This window comes from Cyprinus carpio, chromosome A10 (genome assembly GCF_018340385.1).
Source record: "Cyprinus carpio isolate SPL01 chromosome A10, ASM1834038v1, whole genome shotgun sequence".
In the NCBI taxonomy this organism is placed as follows: domain Eukaryota; kingdom Metazoa; phylum Chordata; class Actinopteri; order Cypriniformes; family Cyprinidae; genus Cyprinus; species Cyprinus carpio.
The window spans coordinates 15,514,539-15,526,662 of NC_056581.1; the positions used below are offsets into that span (position 1 = coordinate 15,514,539).

The window sequence follows — 12,124 nt, forward strand, 5'->3', positions numbered from 1 at the left end:
AAGTGAATATTAAAAGGCAAGAACTGAACTGACACTCATAAGAATTATTTTCATATAAGAATAACAGCATGGCATCACCACACTTACAATTATAACACATGCAAACACATTTTTTTTCTGTGCATTTGCCTTCAACACATGTCATTTCAATCTAAAGTAATGGACACAATATACCTCCCACATATCCACACATAATCATGTACACGAAAGTTTGCTGCCCTTCTGTTTCCATTGGTGTCTTCACACTTGATAGCTACATTTACTAGCCAGAAAACATAGTGGATCGGAAACACTGCAAAAATGTTTCCATCTGTGTAGCTCTTTACTGACAAAATAGAAACACACAACAGTATAGTTACTGAGAGTGAATTAATATTCACATATTAAAATAATAAATTAATAAATAATTAAAAATAAAAATGTATATATTTTATTTACAGTTAGATAATTTCATGAATAAATATTTGCTACAAATGAAGAGTTTGGTTCCAAAACCTGATAAACGCCTTTTTTTTTTTTTTTTTTTTTTTTTTTTTTTTTGAATTTCCGCCAAAATCAGTATTGTATTTCGTCGGTACTGAAAAGTACATTTTTAATTTTACGCAAAATGGGATATCGGCCGAGTTATTCTGTCATGTTTTCTCCCTTTTCTTCCAAACCGCGACAAACGCCTGTCTCCTTTCTTTGCAGAATGCGATATATCCGCTCAACAGTAACAACCAATCACAGCGCAGTGAGCGCAATACTCCACGCACTCCTGACAGTAATGGCGGCGTTTTGAATACACCCGGCGTCCAAGTTTTCCTCATCTACTTTGTTGGCTACTTTATGATCAACAAACAAGGGCTGAATGATAAATCGCATGTGATTGTCATGCGCATCTCGTCAGTAAAGCCGGTTCTGTGATAAATCTCCATCGCGTGCTTTCAGATGGAGCGGCATTTAATACACAGAGCCGTACATCGCTGACAAGTTGTGCAATATCACGTTCATAATTGCAGATGAGTCGCATTCGATTATGAACGCGATATTGCGTAGCTTGTCAGTGTAAGTGTTTTTATTAATGCCATTAATGTTTTTGTTAATACAGCCTATAGCACTAGTCAACTAAATGAATGTAACATGGCAAAGATGAATGCACTTCTGGTAGCTAGTTGAATATAAGGGAAATGTCATTTTGGAATTTCTGTAGTTTAATGTGATGTTGTTCATGTATGTTCATGATGAAATTTTCTTTTATTGTTGTAATTAATTTATAGCATTAACAAGATGCCTGTATATAAGATTAGTATTGACCAAGTTCAGAGCCTGTCATATGTGGATCAACTTACTATGTTGTGTATTTTCAACAGTTTCAATATGAAAAATAACTTTTATATTGATTCAGTGAAAAAAAAGCAAACAAACATGAATTTATTGCATTTTGGGGAAAAAAAGAATCAAATTTTTTAGTAAATCTTTGATAATCAAAATCTGGATTTGAAATTTTAATGTCATTATAACCTAAAGATACTATGTCAAAGTTTGAAACAGAAAATAGTGGTTTTCATCTTGCCACTTTCTTGGTTAAAAAAATAAATAAAATTACTCAAATTTATCAAAATAGATTTATTGCATTTTGGAACCAAACGCTTCAAATATACTCAAGGCACCTGTGGCCTGATGTTCTTCAAACCAAGTATTATATTTACAACATTCTTTTTAATAGGTACAGTTGAATACATGAGCACAATTTTTTTGTTAATTCCCAGACTTGTGTGATACATTCTGTTCTCTGTGTCTGTCAAAAGCATTGTCATTGTTTTTTTTTTGTTTGTTTTTTGTTTTTTGCAGTTCAGCATCAACCCTTCAAGCTAATTTTCAATAAGGAAAGCCAGTGTCCGGTGGTAAAATCTCAACGAAACCACCAATTGAGACTGTCTTCACTTGGATACGCTGAATTTGGTTAAAGGCCTGGAAATACTTCAAGTGAAATCGAAGAATGAGAACTGGTGTGACATCATTTCAAACTAATTGGGAATGCTATAGCTTTCTCCTGGTATATAAACTCCTTGATTGCACCATTCACTCCATCCAGGCTCCAAGAACTCTGTGGGAAGCTGTAATTCCATTTGTGTCTTCAAGGAGAATTCCCTGAATACCATGACCCGTCCCTTGAGGCATTACAACGAAGCAACGTTCTTTCCTCACGCTGGTCACATCATGGTTCCCGTCAGATACTCTGTTAGGGGGCAGGAAAGTAAAGTGTGTTTGACGTATTTCCAACACAAAAGATCTGCAGGAGCTACATGCCACAGCGGCCTGGAAGCCCCTCCGAAAGTTCATGTTGAAGAAGCCATAGATGATCGGATTAACACCACTGTTAAAGAAGGCCAGCCAATGAGCTACGGGAAAAAGATAGCTGCTCAAGAAGTCAATCTGTTGGCGGTCTAGATCCTGATAGTCCGTGAGAAGCATCAAAGTCCAAAGCGGAAGCCAGGAAACCATGAAGAGAATGGCAACCATGATGAGCATCTTGATGACTTTCATTCTCCTCCCAGATCGGACTCGATTCTCACGTAGGTTGTTGGAGAGTTTGGCAGCGATGCAGCCGTACATGATGCATATGAGTCCAAGTGGGGCCAGGTACACCTGGACGAAGATGACCAAGGTATAGACTCGCCGCATGTCTGCTCTGGCCCAGTCCTCAAAACACACGAATAGTGGATACATCTGGTTGTCCTGGACCATGTACATGTCATCCAGATGAATGACTGTCAGGGTTGCAGCAGAAGGAAAGATGATGGCAAAAGCAAGAAGCCAAATGAAGATGATGGCGAAGAAGGCAGTGACAGGCCTCAGGCGGTGATGGAAAGGGTAAACAATCCCCATAAACCTGTCAAGAGACAAGCTTAATATTTAAGTACTCAATTCAAAACAGGGTTATTATTGTTAAATAAGAATAAAATGATTTAAAACATTTTGCTAATTTAAAAATAAGCTGAAATAAATATAAATATTAGACCAAAAAAAAAAAAAACATTTCAATTGAAGCACTTCCATTTCAAGAAATTAATAAACAAAAATTTAACTAAAACTTTAACCTGGGGCCTGTTTCATAAAACAAGTTTACCAAATAAGCCAGGCTTATTTCAGTTAGTCTGACTTATTGTCACTTGATTTGGTTTCTGAAAGCAAAATTACTATAGCTCAAGCTCAGTCACTGTGGCAACTTATGCTGGGAAACTAACCTGGTCTGGAGCAGGTTAACTGTTAGGCTAAGCTGAGCTCCTCTAACACTGACCAATAGGAACTCATTGATATCCCATCAAATTGAAAAAGGTTAGATAAAAACGTACTGTGCCATGGTACAACAGTAAAACCCACTCTCTCAAGAAAGAAACTCGTAGTCTTGAGCGCAAATGGAGAAAAACTAACTTGGAAGTTTTTAGAATTACGTGGAAAAACAGTATGTCCAGCTATAGACAGGCTCTAAAAACTGCCAGGGCCGAGCATATCCACAAATTCATAGAAAAAAAAAAATAACAATCCAAGGTTTTTATTTAGCACAGTGGCTAGATTAACAAATAACCAGACGCCACCCGATCTAAATATTCCCTCACAGTTTAATATTAATGACTTTATGAATTTCTTCACTGATAAAATAGATAACATCAGAAATACAATAACAAATGTAGATTCTACAGCGTCTAATACTTCAGCTTCATTCATCACACCCAAAGATAAACTGCAGTGCTTTACAACTATAGGACAGGAAGAGCTAAATAAAAATAAAATTTATCACTGCATCTAAACCAACAACATGTTTATTAGATCCTGTACCCACTAAATTACTGAAAGAGTTGTTACCTGTAGCCGAAGAACCACTTCTCACTATTATTAACTCGTCGTTATCTCTAGGTCACGTCCCAAAACCATTATAAACAAGCAAATGCCTCATTTACAATGGGTTTTATTGTTTTTATCTCCATGATTCGAGACCGAGACATGGCATCACAGTATGGTAAGGGGCATAACATTTCTGTAACACGCTTGAGGCATTCGGCCAATCAGAGCACACCTCGCTTCTCAGAAGGATGAGCTTTGTAAAAATCAACATGTTTCAGAAAGGCGGGGCATAGAGGAGATAAAATAATGTACATTATGTGGAAAATAATGTGTTTTTTTAACCTTAAACTGCATAAACACATTCCATTACACCAAAATACACAAAATAATGTTCTTTCTAGCAATGTCATATGACCCCTTTAAGAATAAGCGTGCACATTAAATTATCCTGACTCACTGAACCTGAATCGAATTAGTGAGATTGCGTGAATTTAAATTGTCGTTTATGAAACCGCTTTAGTCCCGATTGATTTGTTAGGTTATTTCAAGTCAGCCTTTGGTCTTTAATCCCCTCTTTTCTTAGCATCTTTTATGAAACAGCCCCCGGCACTCCCTCACAATGAGTACATTCCCTTGAGTTCTACTAGGGCTGGGAATCGATTACAAAAAGAATCGATTCATCGATTCTGAGGCATTGGGAATCGAGATTAGTTTCCCGATTCAGATAGATAGTTTTAATGAACCAGTTCAAAAAATGATTCAGAGGTTATTTTACGGTGGAACTGGCTTGACCACAATTTTGAGCGCAGCATATCGGAATAGATCATGACATGATCGAGGGTCTTGATCTTATTTCCATCTAAAATATTATTTTTTTAACATTTCTATCAGCCAATAATAGCCTAATTATAAAAGAAAACTTAACGAGCATAGATCAGTGGCGGAGAGCACATCTGATTGACAGATAAACCACAAGCTCTATAAGTTATTGTTAATGTTCTGGTTATTTTGTTTCAATGTACATTTTTTTTTATATTGTGCAAAGCATACAGTCATAGTAAACTTCATCATTTAGCTGAACTGTGCGCATTTATTTTAGACACTTCATGTCTTGTTTAATTCACATGATAAACGCATGTCCTTGCAGAGCTGTGGGCTATGACTAATTTCACAGGCAAAGCAGACAAAATTACAATTTATTATTATGAGAAGGATACTTTCTACGACCTATCCTGCAATCATCATGATGGGATTAGGTTCTTTCTGTTTCTGATTCTTACCTGGATACCTACCTTGTGTACTGTTCTCCTTGTCTCTGAAGCTCTGGTCTCCTTCTCCAGTTCCATTGTGTTCGTCACCTACCTGTAAGATAATATCACCACCATTGATTACCATTGATTACCATGTGTGCGCTACTTTTATTATTATTATTATTATTATTAGGGGGCAAGCACCGAAGGTGCGTAGGCACCTATTGTATCCGTTGGCATTCTTCTTCTTCTTCCGTTTCTTCTTCCGCTTTTGAGTCTATGGCAGCCCATAGAACTGTTTGCGGGAAAGTTATGAAATTTGGCATACTGATAGAGGACAGTGAGAGAAGTCACCATAGCAAATTTGGAGTCTCTAACTCAAACTCTAGTGCCACTACTTGTCCAAACTTTCACACGTGTTTATGTTAATAACTTTTGAGCCGTAAGCCACAGAAGGAAAATTCTTTTTTCCTCTGATTCCTTAGCTCATGCCGAATCATATCATCTTCAGACCATGCTGACAAAAAGTTATGGATTTTTTGTTGATAGAAAAAAACATTTTCGCATACCACAACAGCGAATTTGAGGCATGATGCCAAATTGTCACTTGAGGCTGTATCTCTGCAATGCTTTGGCACACTGACACCAAATTTTGTGTGTGCAATTGCCAACTCACACAGAACACACCACATCAATTTGATAACAGCGCCACCTATTGGTCAAACGTGATAAGCCAATAAATCATGTTATTAGTCGTCGTATTTATGACTTTTCAGCCGTTTTAACTAAAATCATCCTAAAATGGTTTCAGTTCACTCATTGTTGCAGTTGGTCTGATGCTGCATGCCATGCATCACCATCTTAAAAATATCAGCACCACAGCCCTTCTCATTTCTCAAACGTGAAAGCTTATTTCATTGCACTGCTATACACACACACACACACACACACACACACACACACACATATATATATATATATATATATATATATATATATATATATTCAATTATTAGAATAGCCAATCATTACCTGTCCACTGCTATGGCAACCAGGGTGAAGACAGAAGCAGACACTGACATGCCCTGGATCAGGTTACTTATAGTGCAGGTGATCTGACTAAAAGGCCAACCTGTGGAGAAATTGAGGAAAGAAATCTGAATGTAATGGAGCGGTTTCATCAAATATTTTTCATATTTGATTTTTTTTTTCTTTTCTCTTTTGAAAAGTCATAGAAACAATAAAAAATAATTTTATCTGTTGCCATTAAATCAAATGGGAACACAACAAAAATATATTAGTTGTAGTTTCCATATAAGTTTACCCAACTATGACAGCTTCCGCTTCTGAGAACCCTGGAAATGTGAGTCCATGAAAATGATATTGATATTTATGGTAATGATGAAGAAGATGATGGCCCACTGACCTGAGATAAGGCTGTCAATCAGTGTGGTGGGCACACAGAAGATGCCCACCAGCAGATCACTAATGGCCAGGTTCAGGATGAAGAGATTAGTGACCGAACGCATGTTGCGGTTCCTGATGACCACCAGACAGACAAGTCCGTTCCCCACCACACAAAGCAGCAGCACCAGAAGGTAAGAAAGGATGTAGCTGACTGCCATCCCTGCCGAGTGGATGTAATATGGCAGGAGTGTGCAGTTGGCCAAACTGAAGTTAACAGCACTGCAATTCAGGGTCATTTTGTTCATTCTGGATCTTAAAAAGAGAAATGACAATCCATTCTGGTAAAATATTCACATTGTTTTAATCAAACATGAAATACAAGCTGCACAGAAATATTGAAAAGAAAGCCCCAAAAAATTAATTGACAATAAGATATCAGATTGCTGGAAATACCTCAACTACGTCAAAAAGGACTTTTTGTTCTAAAAAAAATAAGCTTGTTGTGCTCAATTACTCATTAGTGAAGTAATTCTAGAAGGAATAAGACTTTGGTTTATTTATGAGTTTGCGTAGTGTAAACATATGGAGTTGTGAAATGATGAAAATAGCAGATTTATATTGCTTTAATATTGAAATAATACAATGCTTTTTAGTGGTTTATAGGATTTAATAACTACATTACAAAATCATAAAACAGTATTTTTCACTGTGAATATTTTGAGAATTATTCGAAGATACAAACACTAAACTTAATCAGCTCATCATCTAAAGAATATGGAATATTTCAATGTATTTTTCTTTTTTATGACAAGACAATAAAAACAAACACCATAGAAGAGTCTTACGACATATATATGTATAAAAAATATTACATCAGTCAAAAAAACAATAGGATCGCTCACCTGTTGCTTCTGGCACGTGAAATATGAGTGTCTCAATTAAATCCACTTGTCTGATGAGCAGGTTGTTGTGTTCTGTGCTGCAATGGCTTCTCCGACTGCAATGCGCAACTGTCACTTCTATGCCTTCTTTGGGTTCTTCTTTGCCCTTGCTTTTCTTCTGCCAGGCGCATGCAGAGATCAGCGCAGAAGCTGTTCGTATCACATCGGGAGCAGCACGCGCTTGTTGTGCACTGACTGCGTTTGTCAAGCGCGGCTTGTGTCACTACTGCAAATAGCCTATCGTCGTTCAGCCAACGTGTATTTTTTTTTGTTTGTTTTTGTTTTGTTTTCACCCATACCCATTTTTGTTTTTGTTTTTTTTTGGGGGGGGGGGGGGTTCTCGGGTTGTTTTTGTTTTTTTTAGGTGTTCTCATCCGACCGCTGTCTGTAAAGTGTTTTGATTTATGATGGGCAGCAAACTCTGCTGTCCCCCTCCTACTGTCCCATACACGTATGCATATTATATTATGCTGTGTAGATGTAGTTTACACGATAAAAGCAATCTTAACGTTAGGCTACCTCTAATTTTAATCATTTAAATAGGCCTTTGTAGTTTGGGCAAAAACTCCTAGCCTAATGGTGTATCATATTTATTTATTTATCTTCACAGCGCTAAAAGTCAGGATTATTGTGAAACACGGAACACCCCACTTATTTGAAATTATGGTGTTATTTTTCGTGTCAACTCAGATCTGTTTTGTACAAGAAAAATGCACTGTGGCTAGTCCTGCTCCGCTCCTCCAACGCGCTCCAGAGTCGCCTCTACGTGTGCACTTGTTAACCAGGGCGCCGGGGGGCAAAAACGCTCTGCTTCTCTCTGCTGCTGTTGGGGCTTCTGCTCCAGTGAAACAGTCGCGCTCGCCGTTGTAGCATTTTGAAACGACAGGGGGCGACTCGGAGTGATTGTCCATCCACCAGGATGCGACGGGAGCTGTAGGCTACTGTTACTAGTTTGCCTTCTGGTGTAGAGTTGCTGAGTGAATTAATTTCTTAACATATAAAGTGGTTAGGTTGTGGATCAATTTGGAGGACACACTTGAATAATGTTTGTTTTAGTACACTTCACAAAGGAATCAAAGAATCATGTAAAACCCAAATCTTGAGATTATTGTTTGTGACATTATAAAATATGTGGATATAATAACACTGACCTTTACTTTAATTAATACTTTAATTAAAAAGACTTGTGTTACTGTATGAGCATTTTGTAAATGTAAGCTACAAATTAAAATTTAAGGCAAACTTGGGTGCTTAAACGCAAATATAACTGATCGCATTTTAGACAAGCATGCTGTTCATATCATTTTTTGTTTTTGTTTTTGCAACTTTTTCCCCCTCAGAATTACGAGATATAATCTCACAATTGCGAGTTATAAAGTCAGATTTGTGTGATATAAAGTTGCAATTCTGAGAAAAATAGTAGCCTAAGGGTTTTTTTTCCTCAGAATTTGACAACCTTAAATTACGAGTTTATGTAGCCTATTCTACGTCTCTGGGGGATTGCCACCTTGTGGTGGTGGAGAGGCTTGCCTGGTCCTGTGATCCCAAGAGCAATGTCGTCTGGAGCTATGCTCCTGGTAGGGTCAGCCATGGCGGTAAGGTCAAGGGGGAGGTTCCTTGACAAAGAGCAATCCAACCAAGACCTCAACGGCAGTGCAGGCGGAGGATGATGGCTGGCCTTACGGAAGCATCACAACGGCTGGGAAGGCGGATGAAGGCTGCAGCAGAAAAGGACCCCCAGATGCTTGGACCCCATGACACTGGATTCTGACCCATTTCTGTCAAGGACCATGTGGTGACTGTCTGTGGACCAGTCTCTACACGTTAAACAAAATCACGCACAGCTCCTTGGAAACCACCTTAACATCCTGCATAAAGTCCTATTGGGACCAAAGAGTGGTGACAGGGGCAGGATTGTGAGATCTGGAAGCCCCTGGTCATAAACTGGCACATTAGGAGGTGAGTGCTAGACTCAGTTGTCGGGATCATGGAATGAGGCAGAAAGAGTCCTTCGGCAGCTGCACCCATGACTGAGCAGCCCTTTTTAGGATCCACTCTGCTCACCCCACGTGGGGAAGGGGCTAGAAAAGGTGCCATAAAAATAGTCTGCCTCAAACCTCCTGATTGGATTACTGCATCCAGAGGGATCACCATTTGTGGTCAGAAACACAAAACTTTGAACTTTGGAGCCTGGAATGTGCGCACACTGATGGATAGTGCAACCAGTGATAGACCGGAGAGGAGAATTGAAAGAGGAAAGAGGAGAAGGGTGGCTACACTTTCTTCTGGAAAGGAAAAGCTGCTGATGAGCCCAGGATCCATGGTGTTGGAATTGCCATTAGGAACCAGCTTATCAGCCACCTCTGTGAACTTCCTGTGGGGATTAGTGAGCATCTCGTGGCCATCCGTCTGGTGCTTCCGTCAGAGTTACAGTACGCAGACGATAATGTCATCGCCACATACTCCACAGAAGACCTCCAGGGCATTCTGAATGCTTTTGCCAAGGCGTTACAGAGCCCTGGGCCTAAAATTAAACAGCAAGAATATATGCCTTTATCAATCTCCACCTTACCAGCGCCAGCTATCCAGCCAAACATAAAAGTGGATAACATCACTCTTGAAAATGTGGAACATTTCCCTTACCTTGGCAGCCTTCTTTCCTCGAAAGCTGACATAGACTCTGAGGTTAACCGTCGCCTGAGATTTGCCAGTGGAGCCTGCGCCAGGCTCAGAAAAAGATTAACTTTCCAACACGAGGTAATAACATTTTAGACTTTGTTTACACCACACAGTATGCGGATCGCGGACTGGCCTCTACAGCCATCTGAAGTCCCACAAGTAGACCCAAAAGAGAGGACAGTCATACTTGTTTTGAGTGACCGCCAATGATGAGCCTATGCTATCAGTTTTGAATATATATATATATATATATATATACATCTTGCAAATCTAAGGCAAAAAAAAGTTGGAATTTGCGAGTTTATATGAGTTTATATGATTTTGACTTTTGGTGTTAAAATGTTTTCTGTAAACAAATGATTTGAGAAACTGGAGAAAGGAGTCTCTGCACACGAGGGTGTAGATCTGAAGCTGGGTCTCATCATACATCATACTGCTGGGATCTATCAGGCTTCGGATGATGTCTTCCCTCACTTGTGAATCCAAGCTGACCTTATTTAGTGAAAAAATTAAAACGTAGTTTTGATAAATGATCCTGGCTTTTTCAGCATTAGTTGATTGGTTGGTGTCTTTCTTCAATTCCTCACAGGCGATTCAGAACATAAGGTTTTCTTCGCTGAACTCAGACTGCAAGAACTCCCAGGAAACATCCCTCCCCTCTGGAGAGTGCAACATCATCTCAAAGTTCTGTGACAAGGCAATCACCTCATCCAGTGTAGGATGTTGTTCCTCTGTTGTTTCTATGCTTTTGTTCTCTGTACATGTTTGCCTCTCTGAATATTCCATTCTGTCTTCATTCCAGAGGCAAGTGCAGCATCCACACCAGCACAGAAAGCAAGTGCTGGGCTACGGGTAACCAGGTGCCTGTGGGAGTTCTTCAGTGTGTCCTAGCTGTCTTTTCCACATTTCATCTCCACTCACACGCTGAGAAATGCAAATTAGCAGTGATCCAAAGATCAGGTAACCCAGTTAATAAAAATATGTCACTGTTACGTAACTGCTTTGTATGAACAAACTTTAGTTGTGGTGTGGCAACCGTAAAAGTGAAATTCCTGGATTTGTTGTTACAAGGTAACTTTGTAACAATGTCAATCAATAGTTGTGTGTTGGTAACCAGTATTTATTTATTTTGGCGGACATAATAATTTATGTAGGCCCAAAGACAAAAAATTAAGTAAATGAAGTGCAAGTAGAGGAAGAGAGAGAACTGGGGGGAGGGGGGGGGTGAGTACCAAGACTCAAAATTCCATTAATTTATTTAGAAAAAAATATATATATACATATATATATATAAGAGAGAAACAAGAAAGTAACCAAAGCATGAAAATATTAAATATTAAAAAGGAAACAGCAAACACAATATGATGAAATGTATTTCTTCATGACAGCTATTCATTTGTGACCAACTTTGTGACCATATCATAAAGTAATTGCGACATATCAAATGCTGTCAAAGGTGTTTACAATATTAACAAAAACTATTTAACATATTTTCATGAATGAAAGGATTCAAGACGTTTGATGCTGAGCAAATGCTATGATATCTGGGGACCTTGAGCATAAATATAAACAAAAGTAGCCTACTTCAATAGACTCTAGTTCATGTTACTTACCCAACCTTTTTATATATTTTTTAATACATCTGACGAGAAACAGAGAGATGTCATGTTAACAGGTTAGAGCTGTCGCAAGCTTTTTACACAGTATTTTTAAGAAATCCTCAATGACCAAATACATGACTGGAAAAATTGTGCATTTTTAAATGTTTTAATTAATATTGCAATGAATGTCATTTCAGTTACACTTTCTGTGAATAAAATATCATATGTAGCCTAGTAAAAGACAACAACATACAAGCAAAGGTTTTGCCACAAACTCAACTGCCTTCTCTCCTGTATGATTTCACATGAGTCTCTTTAGAATGTTTAGAACTGTTTGGTCAGCTTCTGATTGAAGCTGTTTGTGAACTCCTAACTTTACTCCTTTCCACAATGTATAAATTAATTAGTACAAATTAAC

General features: G+C 38.4%; 1 protein-coding gene and 1 pseudogene across 2 annotated transcripts; both read right to left on the minus strand.

The window, feature by feature from the left end:
• Positions 1–1,612: 1,612 nt before the first annotated feature.
• On the minus strand, positions 1,613–7,709 carry npffr1l1 (neuropeptide FF receptor 1 like 1). Of its 2 annotated transcripts, XM_042765361.1 has the most exons (4): positions 7,388–7,709; positions 6,505–6,797; positions 6,111–6,210; positions 1,613–2,875 (listed from the first exon to the last, which is right to left on the minus strand). In XM_042765361.1, the coding sequence occupies exons 2-4, from the start codon at positions 6,788–6,790 to the stop codon at positions 2,065–2,067; spliced, it is 1,197 nt and encodes a 398-aa protein (XP_042621295.1). In that variant the 5' UTR covers positions 6,791–6,797; positions 7,388–7,709; the 3' UTR covers positions 1,613–2,064. The 2 variants fall into 2 exon arrangements, with proteins under 2 accessions (XP_042621295.1, XP_042621296.1); XM_042765362.1 differs by lacking the exon at positions 7,388–7,709 and having other exon boundaries at positions 6,505–6,809.
• Positions 7,710–8,888: 1,179 nt separating this feature from the next.
• Positions 8,889–11,032, minus strand: LOC109044846 (annotated as a pseudogene).
• Between the last annotated feature and the right edge of the window lie 1,092 nt (positions 11,033–12,124).

Excerpts from the sequence above, each read along its gene's own strand:
- npffr1l1 (XM_042765361.1), bottom strand. The coding sequence starts at position 6,790 with ATGAACAAAATGACCCTGAATTGCAGTGCTGTTAACTTCAGTTTGGCC. Across the intron at positions 6,211-6,504 it reads GATTGACAGCCTTATCTCAG|GTTGGCCTTTTAGTCAGATC; the intron begins GTCAGTGGGCCA and ends ATTTCTCCACAG. Across the intron at positions 2,876-6,110 it reads GTTGCCATAGCAGTGGACAG|GTTTATGGGGATTGTTTACC; the intron begins GTAATGATTGGC and ends GTCTCTTGACAG.